Source organism: Ochlerotatus camptorhynchus, unplaced genomic scaffold, assembly GCF_037179485.1.
Source record: "Ochlerotatus camptorhynchus isolate MF236.1 unplaced genomic scaffold, CSIRO-AGI_Acam_v1.1 ptg000203l, whole genome shotgun sequence".
NCBI lineage: Eukaryota > Metazoa > Arthropoda > Insecta > Diptera > Culicidae > Ochlerotatus > Ochlerotatus camptorhynchus.
The window spans coordinates 3040623-3061095 of NW_027040693.1; the positions used below are offsets into that span (position 1 = coordinate 3040623).

Sequence of the window (20473 nt, forward strand, 5' to 3'; positions counted from 1 at the left end):
CCTGCCCCAACCCCCTGTCTCGCCGGGGGACCATCGTGCACAGCTCTGTTTAGAGTCCCACGCTGGCACTAGGACCAACAATCAATACGAAACTAACGATTTTAAATTTGCTCACTACTTGACTAGCCTATCGGTCCCAAGCAAACGATTAACGTATCCCATTCTAGTCGAAATTCTAGTACTACGCAATGTTTGTTTTGATTCGCTATGAAAGTTTGACAGATAAAATGAGGGGTTATTGGTTTTTCCTATGTTTCGAGGGGTGAATCGATTAGCTTGGGACCGAAGAGAGTACCAGAGCTGAGCCAAAAAGCTGAGCACGTTTATTCGGGACCTTCTGGTCTTAGAGTTACCTCTATGCTAGGACGGTGATCAGCCGCTCCTAACATGGAGAACAGACGCCGTTTTGAGCCGCACCTCCATGGTGAACAGACGCTCGGGTTTGGTGAAGCATTTCCTCTATCACCGAAAACACATCACCATGACCGAATTTGTGTGTGGGAACATGCTCGATGACGATTTGAAATCCAATATGGCGGCCATTTTGTTAAAATAAAAGTGGACAATACGCTACAATATGGGTATTTTCGGGACGGGCACGAGGTGTAGATGCCGCAAATTGATGTTCGACGCCATTTTAGAATACAATATGGCGGTCTTTGGGTTTCTGAAAAAGTGACAAATACTCATCAATATGGGTATTATCGGAACGGGGACGACGTGTAGATGCCGAAAACTGATGTCCGACACCATTTTGGAATTCAATATGGTGGCCATTGGGATACGAAAGAATGGCAAATACCCTAAAATATGGGTATTTTCGGAACGATGACGAAGCAAAGATGCCGAAAATTGATGCTTGACGCAATTTTTGAATCCAATATGGCGACCATTGGGTTTCAGAAAAAGTGGTATACTCTAAAATATGTGTATTTTTAAAACAGGGACGATCGGTAGATTCCGAAAATCCTTGTCCTACATCATTTTGTAACCCAAGATGGCGGCCATCGGTGGCAAATAACCTACAATATGGGTATTTCCGGAACGGGGAAGACGTGTAGATACCGAAAATCAATGCCTGACCGAGGGGGGTGACACATCTAAATCTCAATTCTAGATGCTCAAAAAATCTCACACTAGCGAATCAATCTTCGAAAAATCATCTCTCATTTCTCGCATCTACTTGCATCGTGCTTCATCTTTTTGCAGGAAATCTTCAAAATCAACATAAATCTTCCTTATATCTACTCAGCGTGCGTGCAGCTAGCCACAGCAAAACAAAATCTTTTCTGCATCGTAGATAGAGTCGTACCCCTCGTGCCTGACGGCATTTTGGAATCCAATATTGCAGCCATTGGTTTCAAAAAGGTTCAAACACCCTACAATATGGATATTTTCGGATAAGAGGCTGAAAACCGATGTCTGATTGAAGTCCAAGATGGCGGCCATTGGTTTATAAAAACCGGTGAAATACCCTACAATATGGGTATTATCGGAACGAGGACGGGCCTCATAGCCTAGTCAGTAAAGGCACGTATTACCAAGCCGGAGGTGGCGGGTTCGATTCCCGGTCCGGTCGAGGGAATCTTTCGGGTTGGAAATTTTCTCGACTTCCCTGGGCATAGAGTATCATTGTGCTTGCCACACAATATACAAATTCATGCATTGGTATTGGCATCGAAAGCTCTCAATTAATAACTGTGGAAGTGCATTTAGAACACTAAGTTGAGAGCACGCAATAAGCTAATATGCGCTAAGCAATAAGCTTGAAATGCGAATAAGAAGAAGAAGGCGGAACGAGGACGACACGTGAAGGCCGAAAATCAATGTCCGACGCCATTTTGGAATGCAAGATGGCCACCTTGTGAAAAAGTGTAAAATATTATACGATATGGTCACCATCCTGGATTCCAAATAGGCGTGTGACAGCACTATTGTAAAACGGTCTACACTGATTGACGACAAATAAATAAATTTTCGGCATCTAATTGTCGTCCCCGTTCCAAAAATACCCATATTTTAGGGTATTTTCCACTTTTTTCTGATCCCAATGGCCGCCATATTAGATTGCAAAATGGCGTCGAGAGATCGATTTTCTGCATCTACAGATCGTTCCCGTTCCGAACATACCCACATTGATGGGTATTTGCCACTTTTATTAACCCAATGACCACCATATTAGATTTTGAAATGGCGTCGGACATCAATTTTTGGCATCTACACGTCGTCCCCTTTCCAAAAATACTCATATTGTAGGATATTTGCCACCTTTTCTGAAATCAATGGCCGCCATATTGGATTACAAAATGGGGTTGGACATAAATTTTTGTTATTTATTCATCGTCTCCGTTCCGAAAATACCCATACTGTAGGGTATCTACAACTTTTTCTGAACCCAATGGCCGACATATTGGATTTGAAAAGGACGTTGGACATCAATTTTTGGCATCTACACTTCACCCCGCTCCAAAAATACCCGTATTGTAAGGTATTCGCCAGTTTTTCTGAACCCAACCGCTGCCATATTGGAATCCAAAGTGGCGTCAGATATAAATTTTCGACATCTAAACGTCGTACTCGCTCTGAAAATTTCCATATTGTAGGGTATTTGCCACTTTTTCTGAACCCAATGACCACCATGTTGGATTTCAAAATGGTGTCGGATATCAAGTTCCGGCCTCTACACACTTAAATTTTTTCGCCGAGATTCCAACAGCCGAGCAGTTCTACAATTTATTTTGCTGAGATTGCCGAGACTCAGCTAACAAATAACATTTTGCTGAGATATCAGCTAACAAACAGATATTTTGCAGAGATATCAGCAAAAGTAAATGCCGAGGTAATCGGCTGTTGGAGATTTTACCGAGCTAGATTAAGTGTGTAGACATCATCCCAAATCCAAAAATAACCATATTGATGGGCATTTGACCGTATTTCCCACTGTACAAGAAACTGGAAGCTGGTTATCAAAATGGCATCGGATGTAAATTTCCGGACTCTAGACACCCCTCTCAATTCCAAAAATACTTATATTGATGGATACATATTTGATATCAAACATCCCTATTATAAACATAAACTCTAGATAGAGCTGGAATTAGGGCGTAACAGCTTTTGTAAAAAATGACTTCTATCGATGATTTCTAGGAGGATAGGGGAAGTCGTTCCCTACCTGATGAGGGTGTTGGTTTTCGTGGGCGAGTCTTGAATTTCCAGAAATCGTCGATAGAAGTCATTGTTTACAAAAGCTGTTAGGCCCTAATTCCAGCTCTATCTAGAACTGTTCGGAGCACTCCGGATCAGCGTTGCCAGAAATACCGATTTATCGGTATTTATACCGATTTATCGGTATTTATACCGATTTCCGAACTAGATTCCGATACACAGTTATGGTTCCTCAGAATACCGATTTTTGAAGTTTTATACCGAATTACATCGATTTTTTTAAATGATTCAAATGATTATTGTCAGTCCACGCTCAGAATTCCGGAGAAAATAATTGTGAGAGACTTGTTTTTTTTAATATCTCAAATTTTTTGAGCTTTTAAAATTCTAAAAAAAAATCATCCTCAAAAATGTCTTATGGATACTCTGTCGATTAATGTTTCAATTTGCTCACCGTTTTTGGCTACCCATGAATCGATAAACAGTAGATGGCTCTCTCTGGTAATTCCGGGGGAATCGAGAAATACTTTTTAAACATTATTTAAGTTCCTGGATTTTCTTTCACCTTACATCGTTAATTGTTTTACGATTCCTCTCGAAAACTCATTTCGACTTCCCTTGGAAGCTTCTTCAGCCTTCGCTCGAATTTTCAACTTTCCCGGAACTTCAGGGATACTTCCAAATTTAGAAACTTCAGAAAAGTCCAGGCTTTTGAGTAAGTTTCGATAAATTAAAGAATGTTTCAATAACTTCTCTTAAAATTCAAAATCCGGAAATTTCAGGAAAGTCCAGTGAACTCCAGTGAACTTAAGGAAACATCATTAATATTTTGGATACTTCACACGTTCAAAGAACATCTGGAAAATTTATAGGTTTTCGGGACAGTTTAGTTATTTTAAAGGAGTTCCGAGAAACTCAGGCAACTTCCGAAAACTTCGGTAATATTTCGAGGGGCTCATGCAAATTTAAGAAATGTAAGGGAAGTACATGAACATTAACACTGTTGTGATAATTCAAAGTTACCAAAGTGTCACGCCCCTCTGCATTTACTTAAATATGATGAGTTTCTGATGAGAGTGTAGAAATGAGTTGAACCGACGACGCGTACTTGAGCGGACTAAATAAAGAACTCGTTGATTAAGTAAGATTTATTAATTGCCGTTATCCGAGAGTTCCCTTGCCTGCACCCTACCAGAACATGGTGTCAGAAGTGGTCGCGAATTGTTGGTGGTTGGAGTGCTGATAACCATCCGGAATCGCGAAAATCGGATCGAATTGTTTTTTCAACCACGCGACTTTTTGGATCAGCGAAGCAATGGCGTCCTTTCTTTGTTCGTCGGTGTGCAGTCAAAGCTGCAATCAAAGCAGAAATTTTTCTGCAGCTGTATTAGTGTGTTTGCCGAATAACGAAAGTGTGTGATTCCCGTCGCTGAGAAAAGGGGCGTGACACTTTGGTAACTTTGAATTATCACAACATCTTCCCTCTTTTGCAGAACAAACGCAACAGATTTAAGAAACAATGAAATCTCTATACTTAGCTGGCATTCTGATTTCTCTCTTCGGACGGCCCCGACTCATGGGTGAAGATAACATTTCTCCTGGAATAGAACTGAAATTCACAACATCGGACGTCTTATCGGTGCACGGTTCATCCTCATCTACGTTGCTGGTGTGAAATGGTTCATCGGTCAGAACGGCTGTCTCCGCTCTTGATGTTTGTGGAAGATCTACAGGCACTGTTGATGATTTGCTTGTTTCCACCACTGGAGATCCAATCGATGCAAAAGAAACTGCAGGTTCTTTGCGAGGCTTAACGTTTACAGCATCCCGACGATAATTGGTTCCGTCCACATTAACTAAGTATGATCGATCACTAAGTTGATTACTGACGAATCCCGGAGACCAGACCTTAGATGATTGTGGCCGTGCTTGAACGTACACTGGCGATCCAATTTCTAAAGCTGGCAGTTGACGTGAGTGCTTATCGTAATTGTACTTGATCTTTTGACGATTCTTCCTGATTGCTTCTGGAACGCCTTCCACGACTTTCTGCAATAGATTTGTTGCCTTTTGTTCAACGGAACTCCATATCCACTGAACTTTTTCGGATATCAGCTTGCGTAGTGTGTGGAAATTTTCGCTAAGGTTAGGAAGAAATCTGCTAAGATAATTCACCATTCCTACGAACCGCATAAGGTCCTTCCGGTTTGCTGGAGCTGGATAGTTTTTAATAGCTGATATCTTCGACTCATCGGCCTGAAGGCCCCTATCGGTAAGGACATGTCCAAAGAACCTAACTCACGGTATACATAACACGAGTTTCGAACGATTAAGCTTTATATTGCACTGCTTAAGACATTCAAATAGTTTCTCCAGACAACGGTTGTGATCCTGCATCGCCTCTTCCAAGGTTTCACCGCATCCAAAAATCAGCAAATCGTCCGCAAGACATTCTACTCCATCCAAATCTCCGATCGCCTCGCGCAACTTTAACTGGAAGATCTCCGGAGCCGATGATATTCCGAATGGCAGCCTTATCCAGCGGTATCTGCCAAAGGGAGTCCACATTGTGAGAACATTTTATGGGAAGTTCCGTGCTTATTAATGACAGTGTTGATAACTTTAAAAAATTAGACAAATCGGGAAGATCAGAGAACTTCAATGCTGATGTTGCAATAAATTCAAGAAAATTGCGAAAATTAAATTTCAAAATTTTCAAGAAAGTCTAGATACCTTCAAAGTTGATTAGAGATATTTCGGTAGTCTCATTATAATCAGGGAAGTTCCAAGTATTTCAAATATGATAAGAGTACTCCAAAACAGCCCTATTAACTTAAGGCAAATTACAAGAACTTTTAAGAAATTCCAAAAATATGGAATATTCCTAAGTACATTTCAGGAATGTTCCAAAAACTTCAAGGGCATTGTGGAGTCTTCAGGGATGTTTTATGACCATTTGGAAAATTTTCTGGACCATTAGAACATCCCCCAAGAGCTCTTTCTTCCGGAATTATGTCTTTGTTTCTTTTGAATGTTACGTTAGCGCTCTGACTTCCTCCAGAATTTTTCCAATCTACCTTAGGAAGTTTCTGCAAGTGTCTCCAGGAAGTTTCTTCCGTCTTCTTCAGGAAGTTCAATTAAACTTCTCGCAGAAATTTCTTTCGTCTAGTTCTGGAGTTTTGTCCAGTTGGTTTTTTTTTTACTTTCATTGGAAGGTTTTTCCGAGCTTCTTCTGGCTTCCCCTGGAAATGGCTACTGCTGGAATTTATTTACAATTTCCGAAACTTTTCTGCCTTCCTTTGAATGTGATATCTGATTTTTCTTTAAATTTTCGCCAGAAGTTTCTCAATTTATGTCTTGGAAGTTCCGTGTATGTTTTTCCGACTTCTCTCAGAACTCTCCTCCAGGAGAGCATCTTTCTTCTTTCTCTGGATGTTGTTTTCAGCTTCCTCCAGAAGCTAATTCAAACATTCCCCTGAGTTTTTTTCCGGAATTATCCGACCATAGTTCAAAAGTTAAAATATTCGCTTTAAAAACGGTAAAAATATAAAATTCAGTAAATACCGATAAATACCGATTTTTAAAACGTTTGATACCGATAAGCTTTGAAACATTCTGGCAACGCTGCTCCGATAGTATCCGGATAGAAAAATAATGGATAATATCCAAGTTAAAATTATCCGGATAATTGTTTGCTTGGATATCATCCGGAGGGAAAGAAATGTGCATAGGGATAGACTCTGTTTATTTCTATCAATTGGATAGGTCTATCCGGATTATATTATCCATGCCTATCCGGATAATTTTAAAGCCTTGTTTTTTTTATGTCAATAAATCTTGAGAACTTTGCGATTTGGACGTATTTGATTTTGTGACCAAACACGCGAATCACCGATTTCTCGCAAATAAAAGCTCGATCTCGCAAGGAGACAATACCAAATGATATAGAAATCATTTCTCTACCTGATTGTGGTGTATGCTTTCGAGGTTGAGATTTTATTTGCGAGAAATCGGCGATTGACGTGTTTTGTTACAAAAGTAAATACGTCCAAATCTCAAAGTTCTATAGATTTGTTAACACAAAAACGAAGCTCACGATCATCAAAACAACAACAATCATTACTTGTTGTTTGTGTCACACCTCAGTCTTGACATCTCATCATCTAGTCACTTAGTCGACACTCAGGTTCCGAATGACAGATATGAACGTCACTCTTTCAAAGGATTGTCAGATAACTCAACAAGTCAGTCGGAGTTTTGGTGTGGTGAGTATCATCGGCGAGATTCGTTTAATTATGCTTTGGCCTTTTCCTTTGGCTACGTACCATAGAGGTAACTCTAAGACTAGAAGGCCCCCAAGAAACATGCTCAACTTTATGGCCCAGCTCTCATTGTATCTGTCAAAATTTCATAGCGAATCAAAACAAACATAGTGTAGTACTAGAATTTTGACTAAAATGGGGTACGTTAAACGATTTTCTTGAGACCAGTAGGCTAGTCAAGTTGTGAGCCAATTTTAAATCGCTAGTTTCCACCGGTTGTACGTACGCTCTCGTGACAATCGTGAGAATTTGCAACTCTGGATAGAAGTGTTAAAATCATGGACCCAAAGGTCAGGACCAATAGCGTGGAAGGAATTCATCGAAAAATCATGGTTCTCGGTAATAGAATGGAAGTGCACGCAGTAGTAGGTTTTTTAGATTTGTGGGTAGTTATATTTTTGAGTGCATAGGGGAATGCTTTTAACCTAACTTTTTTCCTAACCTGAACTTCAGAGCTAGGATTAATGTCATTGTTGATGTTGATCAAAATGGAATCAGTTTTATCACTTAATTGTTGGGGGTCCAACTAGAAATCATGCAAGGCGGACCCAGGTACGATCCTTGTGTAGCGAGGACCGAATGGACCAGATCCCGCCAGTCAAATGATTGTCCGCGGGAAGATTGTTCAAAGGAGGATTGTCCGCATGAGGATTGTTTGAAGGAGAATTGTCTGCTACCGACGAGTCAAGGAGTACGTGAAGGAAGAAGATTATCCGGAACTCTGAAGCGCTTTATATGTTTCAGGGGGAACGATACATTCGGATGCATCCTGTATCCCCATAAAATTTATCCATAAAATTCTGCTTCTATATCCAGAACATCAGTCAGAACTTTTTTCTCCAGACATCCTTATTCGATTTTTTGTCTATTTTTCAGTATATCCTGAATATCCCTGTTGATCCTTCTGTCTATTCCGAAAATTCTTTCAATTCCGCTCGCATGCCGTCACAGTGTTGCCATATCTTTTTTGAAGCAACATGCATCAGGATGAGTGTCGTTCCCCAACGTTTTCCTTGAACGTCATTGATTGTCTCTGAAGATCTTTCCTGGAACTATCTTCCTGCGGACAATCGTCCAGTGGACAATCTTCCTCTAATCAATCTTTCTGCGGACCAGTGTTGGAAAAGTTCGCGATATTTAACGAAGTTCACCAAGGGAAAAGTTCGCGAGTCATAGGGAACTTTGATAAACTTTTCCATCACTGCTGCGGACAATTCTCTTCCTCCAAATAATCTTCGTGCGGACAATCCTCTTTCGAACAATCCTTCTGCGGACAACCCTCTTTCGAACAATCTTCCTGTGGACAATCCTCCTACGGACAATCCTCTTCCGATCTATCTTCCTGCGGACAATCGTCCTGTGGAAAATCTTCTTCTGAACAATCCTCTTTCGAACAATCCTCCCGCGGACAATCCTCTTCCTACGGATAATCTTTCTCCTCGACTCGTCGGTAGCGGACAATATTCCTGCGGACAATCCTGCTGATAATCCTCCTTCGAACAATCCTCCTCCGAACAATCTTCCTGCGGACAATTCTCCTTCGTACAATCTTCTCCCGAACAATCTTCTTGCGAACAATCCTCCTCCGAACAATCCTTCGAACAACCTTCTCCCGAGCAAACTTCCTGCGGACAATCCTCCTCCAAACAATCTTCCTGTCGACAATCTTCCTGCGGACAATTCTCCTGCGGACAATCCTTCTTCGAACAATCCTCTTTCGAACAATCCTCCCGCGGACAATCCTCTTCCTACGGATAATCTTTCTCCTCGACTCGTCGGTAGCGGACAATATTCCTGCGGACAATCCTGCTGATAATCCTCCTTCGAACAATCCTCCTCCGAACAATCTTCCTGCGGACAATTCTCCTTCGTACAATCTTCTCCCGAACAATCTTCTTGCGAACAATCCTCCTCCGAACAATCCTTCGAACAACCTTCTCCCGAGCAAACTTCCTGTGGACAATCCTCCTTTGAACAATCTTCCTGCGGACAATCCTTATTCGAACAATCTTCCTGGGTACAATCGTTCTTCGAACAATCCTCCTGCGGACAATCCTCCTGGGGACAATCCAAATATATGATGTTCAAGAGCCCTGGAGCTAATGAACTATTAGATTAGATAATTAACTATTTTAACTAGTTCCGCTTTTTTTTTTTTTTTTGTTAGCATCCATGCCTCTCACGCCAAAGTCACGAGTTCAAATCTCAAAATGGCGAAACAAAAAGAAACGTTCTAAGGGATATGACACACCTCAATCTGACTGCCACGGCAGCGGGTACAGCGCTTTTTTTTTTGTTGGCGCTTTTGCTGGCAGTTGTGCTGTCTGTGTCACTTTTGACACCTGTTCTGGTACAAATTGCTGTCTTTTGCTCTAGTACCGGGTGCACCAGGTACACTAAAAAAAAACAGCTAGGTGAACCAAAAAAAATCGCGTCAAGGAGGTCCTTACCCTTTGGGTCCATGGTTAAAATGCTTCGAGAAATATTTTTCATACAAAACGAGCCACCAACATACTGAATGATTTTTTTTTTCTCTATTTTCAGGTAAAATTCTACAAAACATCAACTCAAGCTATTCAGCAGCTTTTGCCACGGAAGGTATAACTTAACTGATTGTATCAAAAATGTCTAGCTATAACGTTCCAGATATTCCAGATAAAAATCTTAAAAAAAATTAAATTGTCATAGCTATGATTTTGTATTTCATTTACCTCAAACTTGAGGATAACATTTATGAAACCTGCCCAAGCAGCACACTTCGATCGAAATAAGCTGCTGCAACTTAATTGTGACTGGAATAAGTAGCACACAAGTAACCACAATTGTTCAGTGACATGTGTGCTGCTAGGGTGCTTTTTCAATGTATCCTCCATTAACGATGACTATAACAATGCCAATCTATTTCAATTATATGCACCACGACCAACACGTGAAAGCAATTGAGAATTCTAGTTCAACACTTCAAAAAGTGCTTTCGAATTTTTAATTCTACCGTAAGCAGCACCAACGGGGCGCTATTTATATCAATTTCTAGTAATTTCCCTAATGGTGCACGGTAATTTCCAACAAGTTCTCTTTCTAGAGATTAGTTTTTTGGCTCCCAGCCAAAGTTTTTTCCACGCTACACTGCTGTCGGACAGTGCTTTCCGTTGCCGTCGTCGTCATTGTCGCACTCGTAGGACACCCACCTACACTTTCGCCACGGACTCAATCATATTCTACGTAGAGTACGCACCCAAAATTTTATTTCGCTATGGAATTACTAAAACTGCACCAGAACCCGAGGAAAATTTTCAACGGAATGTTGCAATTCTAGTTTGGGTGTAACGGTTGTTTCTTGCGCGTCCTAAAAAGCTCGGATACCGAACCCATCCGACTCGACATTATCTATTTAATTAGCGGAGCTTTCCGAGACTAACATTTAATTTTATACTTCCACAAGTTGACGACGACGGCGCCGACCTCCAAAGAAATACAAACTTATCCTAACGCAATTACAGCTGCATGCAATTATGCAATGCTCGGATCGCTGGGCACGGCTGAAAAAAAACTGTCCTTTTGCCTTTTCCTTTTCCGTTACATGACCGATTTTTCATTTGAAATGCAACTATTTGCCAACTTTGCTCGGTTAGATAAAAGTAAAATTGTTGTAATTAAAAGAGTTGCTACCCATCGCCGCAAGGTGGCGGTTTGTGGAAGTTGTTATCACTTTTAAAGGGGAAATGCCCCTGAAATTACGCTTTGACTTCTTCTTCATTTTAGATGGGGGGGGGGGTGAGTTGACATTCCCGTTGGTCCAAAGAGGGGTTACAAAATTAGCAATTTAAATTACCCATCGGAGGTCGTTCGGTAGAGTGTAGCGACGACCGGCGCAGAGCTCAGAGCCATCTCGTGGCAAACGGAAGAGAGTTACCAATTATGATTGCGGACCAAAGATATCACTTTTACGGCTGTGGAGTAAAACTTTTCTCCCCTTCCGTTACGGTTCCGGGCCCCATCGGCCGGACCCGGCTAACAACTGGCGTTGATGATGATGATGATGATTATAGCAGGGCTAACAAGTGACGACGACGACGATGGATGAAAAAGGGGTTGCACTTTCTTCTGCTTTTACGATATGCTAATGGCGTGTGGCCACACTTTCTGTGATGGGTGACTATTTAGATGACTACTTGGCTTCGGTTGGGTTCGGGGCCGACCGAGGAGGGGGGAACCAGCGACAAACGGTTACACGTTATGTCACTAGTTTTATGTAGGTAGGTACATGTCAACCTTCCCTGCTCAGTCGATAGAGCGAGAGAGAGAGAATGAAAGATGGCAGATTGCGTGCGAAATGAGATTCATATTTCTAATTGGAAAAGTGACCGGTCACCATCAATGTTCCCTGACTGCCACGGGAAACAAAGTAGTAATGCTGACATTTGCGATCCAACGAACGGTTTTCTAGCTGTGGATTGAAAAAAAGAGTAGTCAACAGATGGTTTGAGACGACGTGTCAAAATTGGAGCAATCGATTACCTGTCAAAGTCATAGGAAAAGTTATTCCAATCGAGCAGAAGGCCTCTTTATTAGCCCTGTGAACTCCGAAATTTTCATAACTAGACCCAGGGTTTGGATCAAATTTTAGGCCTAAAATGGAATGTTTTCACTGCAGATGTATTGTAAATTTATTTACCTTTCCGTACGTACCGTAAGAGTTGATAAAGAGTTACAAATTGTTGAGATATTGTTTAAAATCTAACACTGATTCTTGACGTCAAACTCTGCCTACGAATTCTACACTCGGTCTAACGCATTGAATTCACTTCGGTTTATCGAAGGAAGATAAAAATTGATTCGGTCGGAGCACTTTTTCTGTTATTGAGAATAATGGGTGCAAACATCCATTTCACGTCTTCTTATTGACTTCGTTTGGTAGCTTTTGAACTAAAGGATCGTACCAAACGCAACTAGAAAAAAAGACAGACTTTCGACGGTTTTTCAAAGGCCAGAAATTTTAAATATCTTTAGCTTTAGTATTTGTCTAAACATCGAAAAAAAAATCATGTCTCAGAATATTTAATTTTGAAGAAGTCCATTAAATTGTGTTGCAGTTTTTCCGGAAAATCTGGACAAACTCTGCTGGTCAACAACCACTAGACTACTCAAAAATCGATTTCGTCATGCTCAACGAGTTCCTGTTAAACTGTGATACGAACACTAGTCTGGCAACAAATGACATTAACGATTTGGCAGCACAATTTTGCAACATAATTCGCAACTGGCTCACCGATAACACTCCAAGACGAAAACCTCCTGAATGTTCTGTTTGGAGTTCTCCTCTCAGCCGGCGCCAGTGCTGTAGTGGTAAGTGTGGCTTTTTCACCCTAATGGGTTTGTGTTCAATCTCAGCCGAGGTCGGTGGGATTTTTCTGAGGCATACCAATCTCTGATCACGTCTTCCTTTGGAAGGGAAGTAAAGCCGTTGGTCCCGGCCCATGTGTGTTGGAATTGGTGCGATATCCTACGCAGGTGTGGTAGCTGCCTTCCTGCACATTCGATTGCCGTCAATGGATAGCAATCGATGTCCGTCGGTGATTGGCACTACACGGGAAAAAATCCGATCTCCGAAATGAGAAAAATGACTCATGATTTCATGAACAAAGCGTATTTTCATGTTATGAAAATACACCATGAATAATATTCATGATAGCATGAGCAACTTTTGCGTAACGCAGCAAACATTCCCAAAATCATGAATCATCCGAGTTGAAATCATGATCTAAATTCATGGGTTTAACTTTTAACCAAAAAATGTAAAAAGAATAAAATAAAGCATCATACTGGATTCGAACCAAGAACCTTGAGATCATTAAACCCATTCTTTGACCACTAGACTATCAGTACTCGTATGTGATTGAAGACAAAAGGCGTATAAAGGGTGTCCACGATGAAATTGCCACATTATGAAATTGCTCTAACTTTTTAACCGTTGGGTAGAATTTAATGAAAATTTGGGTGGATTTAGTTCATAGTGCATTATTTACATCCTGCAAGTTTTAAAGTCCTGTGATCAAAACTCGCGGAAATGGAGTCGAAAGAACAGCTCGTGCGTGATAAAATCTTGCGCATTCATCACGAGAACAAGGATCTCTCGCATCGTTCCATCGCTAAAACGTTGGGAATCGCGATTTCCACGGTGTCACGAGTGATTAAGCGGTTCGAGGAACGGTTGACCACCGATCGGAAGCCCAGAAGTGAAGGAAAAAGTATTCCGTACAACACCAAAAATCACAACCGCGTAGTTGGGGCCTTCAACCGAAATCCGAACGCCTCCGTTAGGGATGTGGCTAAGAAGCTGCACCTAAGCCGAAGTTTTGTCCAGAAGGCCAAAACTAAGGCTGGGCTTCGAACGTTCAAGGTACAAAAGGCCCCTAATCGCGACGAGAAGCAGAACAAGTCCGCCAAAACCCGTGCCAGGAAGTTGTACCTCAACATGCTGACGAAAGTTGAATGCTGCATCATGGACGACGAAACATATGTGAAGGCCGACTTCAAACAGATCCCCGGCAACCTGTTTTTCACGGCCAAGGATAAGTTCAGCGTTCCGGAGCATGTCCGCACTCAGAAGATGTCCAAATTTGCGAAGAAAATCCTGGTTTGGCAAGCCATCTGCACGTGCGGGAAGCGGAGTGCACCTTTCGTGACCCAGGACACGATGAACGGACAGGTGTACATAAAAGAGTGCCTCCAGAAGCGGCTGCTTCCTCTCCGGAAGGCCCACAACGTCCCAACAATCTTCTGGCCGGATTTGGCCTCATGCCACTACTCCAAGGACGTGCTGAAGTGGTATGCGGACAATAAGGTCAATTTCGTGCCGAAAACGTTCAACCCTCCCAACACTCCGGAGCTCCGCCCCATCGAGAAGTACTGGGCGATTATGAAGCAGCACCTTCTTAAACGACCTAAGGTAGTGAAGACAGTCGAGGAACTGAAGAAAGTATGGGTTTACATGCAAAAAACGGTTGATTCACAGGTTGTGCAGAATCTTATGGCCGGGGTTAAGGCCAAGGTGCGGGCATTTGCGTATGGACTGTAGATAAAATACGAGTAAAATGGTAAAATGAAGTTTAATAGTTATTTCTCAATCCCTGAAAATTTGATGGCAATCGGATGAAAACTCGAATTTTGCGAATCAATTTTGTGTGTGGCAATTTCATCGTGGACACCCTTTAATAGGTACCTATGTAGTGCGGTTTATGAACACGGTTTGCCAATTACGTGTAACGCTTGTAGCGGTCTTGAAACCATGAATTTCCATGACGAAATCATGAATCATTGTTACGATTTCGTGGGATGGCAAGTTTTTTGATTTCATGATTTTTTATTCATGAAAATGGAATCGGATTTGTTTCCGTGTAGATTGCGGAACAAAGACCGACGTTAAATAAAGGAAAGAAGAGTTCTCCTCTCATGCGGCTTTTGGAACGCGATAAAAAATCCTGCCAGCGTAAACTTCATCGGCATCGAACCTCTGAAACGAAACGCAACTTTCACCGGACTTGCAATGCCTATCGTTCGCTTAATACGACCTTATACAAGTCGTATGTTCTAGGTGTTCAGACCAATTTACCTAGAAATCACAAGAGTGAAAATCGTCGAATATTCCATCATCCGTATTTCTAGGCGATTCGGAGTCTACTTCTATGCTCGAATGTTGTGATCTCTTTTCCCGCCACTTCAGTTTTGTTTTTTTCGGATTCAGTAGCCAATACAGATGAAGTAGAAAGAGTTCCTGAGGGTCTCATCGATCTGCGTACATTCGTGGTTAGCTCTATGGATGTCATCAAGGCGTTAGGTAGTTAAGGTGATACGGCACGTCATGCAAAAATGGCTGTCCCTACAATCATTAAATAAACGTGTTTTGGTATGCGTACGAAAGACATCTTCCTACAAAACAGTAAATTACTAATTACATACCTTAAAAAATTGGCCTGAATTGTATGAATAAAATCTGGATACATATTTCAATACTTTTCCACCAAAATATTGCCAATTCATTCACGCTTTGGTAATATATTTATTAAAAAGTACGATCAGCCGATTTTGTTCTGCTCAGGGCATGAAATTCCAATAACTGTTTTCACTAGCTTTCACTTCTCAGAACCATACTAAAAACAATTACGACACGTTCTTCTACAAGCACTTTCAAGTTAATTCGCTGTTAATGATATTTACTTAAATAATATCATTTGCATTGTTAAAAACGCGAGCCACGAATAATTTTGCAAGCTGAAACTGTTTTGTTTACCTTTTTTCTACACACCGCTTTACGAAGGTGTATGTACGAATCATCTATCATCGTATCCAGTGTTGTAGATTTAATTGAAACAAAGGGTGTAAAAACAATGCTTTTATTGCTTTATAAGGTGCTTAAACCGAGGGGGGCGACACATTTAAATCTCAATTCTACATGCTCAAAAATCAATCTTCGAAAAATCATCTTTCATTACTCGCATCTACTTGCATCGCGCTTCATCTTTTGGCAGGAAATCTTCAAAATCGACATAAATCTTCCTTCTATCTACTCAGCGTGCGTGCAGCTAGCCACAGCTAAACACAATCTTTTCTGCATCGTAGATAGAGTCGTCCCCCTCGGCTTAAACTGTGTTCAATTTAGAAACCATCAATAATAAATGTTTAAAACAATTTCTTATTTTGTTTCTCAAGACAAAAAATGAAAGTAAATGATCCTAGAAATCTTCTAAAGAAAACATATGTGTCGTTCTGGTTGCACTGCTCGAAGCCATTTGCATATCAGCTCAAATGATGAAGGCGGCAAAAGGATGATTCGAAAAACGAAACGCATACACGATAAGAAAAAATATCCAGCGGCCAGTACATATTTACCTACTTTTGACTTTGAGTATAGTCACGTTGAGTATAATAATATTCACCTACTTTTGGGTACAGCTAACTATTTTTTGGGTAGAAGCGAATTGTCAATTCCATACTAATTGAACACAAGTAAATAAAAACTCTTTGACCCACATTACCTACTTTTGGCTTCCTGCAATATAGTGCCGAGATTTGTGAAAATGAGTCACTTTGGGATCTTTTTTCTTACCATGTACCTGGAGGTTTGAGCTCTGGAATCACTTTTGGACAAGTCGTATATGTAACCAAAATGTATAAAGTGTGATGTTGAATCAATTAACTACTATAATGACTTGACATGTTGGCCTTGGTGGCTAGGCGCATCATTATTTTCTGTATAGGGGTGTCCTGGGAGGTGGTAGGTCGATAATATTGGCAAATTGAATAGAAATGTAGTGATAGTCTCAATATTGCATGATAAAGAGATATCTTTATCTTTTTAAAAATGACGAAGGTTGAAATTTACAGTGAGAAGGACATAACTTATACTTTACCTTTCTTATTTTTTTATCAACTGTTACACATTCTACCTAATAAAAACGAACTCTAGCAGCTATGTTTACGGTAGTTACGGTAGTGCATGATGTACACTCACAGCACTACAGCATCAATGATAATCAATTCACTGACACATAGAAAGGAGAGAAAAAAACTACAAGCGACAGCCCTATGGGGTTGTACGCAATGATGACGTAGTACTAGGTGGTCTTATATAATAAATCTTATTTGTTAACTGCATCAGGAGCTTGTATTTTATGTAGGAATAGGAACTATAGCGTGGTTCTCTCTGTTTATACTCTTCAGTATGACGCGCTTGATATATATGGCCCACAGCGACTCACGAAGAGCTACTGATTCCGATCAATAGCGGTGCGGCTTCTACCTCCTTCTATGGATGCTCATGTGGGCTGCAGCTCGCTGCTTGTAGGTAGCCTTTCGTTGCATACTGGAGAAAACCACCACTCATAACGCGGTGATGGAATAAACACCGTTTGGTGAGACCGGATGGAATTCAACTTTGAAACCTGTGTTAGGGACATCGCTTTTTGCAGGCAATCGGTGATAATTTTAATTATCATAGCAACAGTTGCACAACGTTTTGAAAAATGATAAAGTTTAATATTGAGCAGATGCGTAGAAATATACCTGATCGTTTGGTGATAAAATTATTGAAATTGGTCCAGGAGCAGCTGAGTTATTAACGTTCAAAATCTTTCATAATTTTGTTACATGTTCCATTTTTGGTTTTCACAAAAGTTTTCACTTTTCTCTTTTTTCATCAGTGAGAACCCGCTTCCAATAAGATTATTGTGCACAGTGTAGTAACCGGGTCTAGGTCTAGCTCTTTCTACGCAGCAGAATATGGCACACACACAACAACCTACAACTCATCGAGATATTTCCAACTGAAGACTCGGTGAAAGCGTCTGGCGACGCCGGTCGGTGAGCACAATGGCGGACTCTGGCGAACAAATGTTGGCTCCGCTGAGAATTTTTGGTTCCAGGCCTGGATATGGCGGACTTGGGTTTTACGGGTGTGTGGAGACCTGCTCGGTACAATTTGGGGTAGAACTCGAATCCTAATCTTCCAGCTTCCAACCCCATGGTTGGGAAACTACGACCGGTATAGCGCAACAACGCGGGATAATTAAACAATTACTCCAAAGCGAATCCAACCTCGGTACGGTCGAGCGGCCAGTTCTCCACCAAAAGCTACCCTCACAACTAACGGGTCCTAAAGGGCACAAAAGAGACGGTCTTAGGCTCGATTGTGACATGTGGCCACTTCAATCCCTGTTCCATACCTGACTCTCTCTCTCTCTCTCCACTCCTGCTACTACGACACTCTTACTTTACTTCACTTTACTTTTAACGGTTCTCAGCTAATCCAACTGCTCTTGTTTAAGTTTACTTGGCAAGTGGCGGAAGAAGTTTCCCTTTCTCTGTACTTCTCGTACCCATTCTCCTATTTTCCACTGAACTCAAATTGTTTGCTCATCACATATTCCAACAGTTGGTAGTATACTGTGGTATTATATAGTGTGTGTATTCCCTCTAACCCCCACTGGCCGGCAGTGTTATTATGGAAGAACTCTCTCTACAATGTCGCATTTATGGTCATTGTAGACAGCTTTAGTCCGGGAGTTATCACTGCAGATCCAGCAACCCATATCAGAATGTCAGGAGAGCCACGCCCATTCCGAGGTTACTTTCACTAACAATAAGCCCCACATGTATGCATCACCGTTATCAAATGGATATTGGTATTACATACACGCTTCCAGGTTCGAAAATATTCTTTTGAAACCTGGCACGTATTTAGTTTGTTTTTTTTTTTTTTCATTCTAAAATGTATTTGGACTGATCTCACCATGTTAGTTTGATCCTCCAATGGGTTCCGTAGTTTTGATTTTCTGTAAGCTTTACATCTCATTTCGTGATGCACTTTTGTCGTCGTAATGCTTCCTTCAACGAACACAAATTTGCATTGCCATGGTCATCTGGGAGGAGGTTCACGTCTAGTGCTTTCCCCAGGAACAGTTTGCGGCCACCAACTACCACCCGTCCAGTCTTGGGCGTATCCAACGAGGCATCTTTCGTATTGTTCGCAATCTCCGACACCGGCGAGAGACAAGCAGCCGAGCAAGCGGAAAACTTGCTGATTCACGGCGACGTCGGTCACCGAATCACCACCAAAACTCGCGACGGACACATTATCAACACATTCCCGGGCTAATTTACCAAACGGACCGATCTCTCAATAGAAATCCATGACGAAAGTGTAACATCCGAACTCGGAGAACCGGGCTCCCGGGAGGCAATGAAAACTGAAACCGAACAATGGAACTGAAGCTGCGTCGTATATTTTGGAGACAGGCAAAACACGATATATCACTAAATGATAACTTTATGAACACTTGAAACTAAATTTCAGGACACAAATTAACAAATTTAAAGCGAAAAATGTTTAATTCGCTGGTGAAATATACGCAGCAAAAGAAAAACATGTCAGCTTTCAAGCGCGGCCTACTGCGATCGTCTAATCACTGTGGTATTGTATGGTGTACTAAAACTAGGGGCACAGACAAACAGACATAACACTCGTAAGTTGTTCATCGAACAAGCATTTAACGGACAATTTAAAAGTATCGTAGTTGGTAGTACCGTGACCTGTGGCGCGCATAGTCAATTCCCTTGCGTTTGACGTTTACACACTACCACCATCTGTTCAGTGCAGTGCCCACCCCAGTGTACTCAGCAGATGGCGGTAATGTTTTAGTGACGATGTTTTACAGTGAGAAATATTCAATATGTTATGTCTGTTTGTCTGTGCTAGGGGTATCTTTATAGCAATCATAATTTGAATTTAAACGGAGACATGCAAAATTCGATAAACTTACAAAAATACAACAACAGATGTTACAAACGGTAAGGGGCTGTTCATAAACTAAGTAGACAGTTTCCTAAAATAATATGAACAAAAAGTTCAAAAATTGGACTAAAAGTTGTTGTTCAATGATTTATGTTAATTTTCAAGAGTCCACCTTGAAATTTTCACCAACGATAGCATTTTTCATTACCTTTTTAATGAAAAATATTTCAAAAATGTCGAAGAGAATATTTGTTTTGTTATTTAAGGTTTAAACTGTCTAGATTTTTTCACCCAAAATTACTATAATTTATTTCGGAATGTATTTTTTCCTGAAAATCAATTATTTTTTCGTATAACTTTGTCTCAGACGTCATTTCGATTGGAAGTGAAAGTTTCGAGTTATGATTTGTTGGAAAATATCGATTACGCCATTTTCAAGTTTTTTGTGAAATTGTTAATGGCCGATTTTGGCTCAAATGTGAATGATTGACCATCACAAACAATCATGAAAGGTTTCATGTAAATCTGAGAGAGTCGAGTCAGATATTCATTTTTTTTTTGCTGTTCGGATTGGAACTGCTCTATATAGACTTCTATTTCTTCATTCCGGATGATGCCTATATAAATCGGCCGGAAATCACTGTGTGCAGATCCATAACAGCAGTCGAGGTGATATCAGCATCTTTGGAATTCTGAC

General features: G+C 41.0%; 2 protein-coding genes across 2 annotated transcripts in view; both read left to right on the forward strand.

Moving 5' to 3' along the window:
* The window catches only part of orb2, a 1372010-nt gene that overhangs the window by 1224354 nt on the left and 127183 nt on the right, over positions 1–20473 (forward strand).
* The window catches only part of LOC135702960 (uncharacterized), a 161982-nt gene continuing 155477 nt past the window's right edge, over positions 13969–20473 (forward strand). The window contains exon 1 of the mRNA XM_065224035.1: positions 13969–14705. Within this exon, the coding sequence (XP_065080107.1) occupies positions 13990–14565 (576 nt within the window). The 5' untranslated portion in view covers positions 13969–13989 and the 3' untranslated portion in view covers positions 14566–14705. The remainder of the gene's footprint in view (positions 14706–20473) is intronic.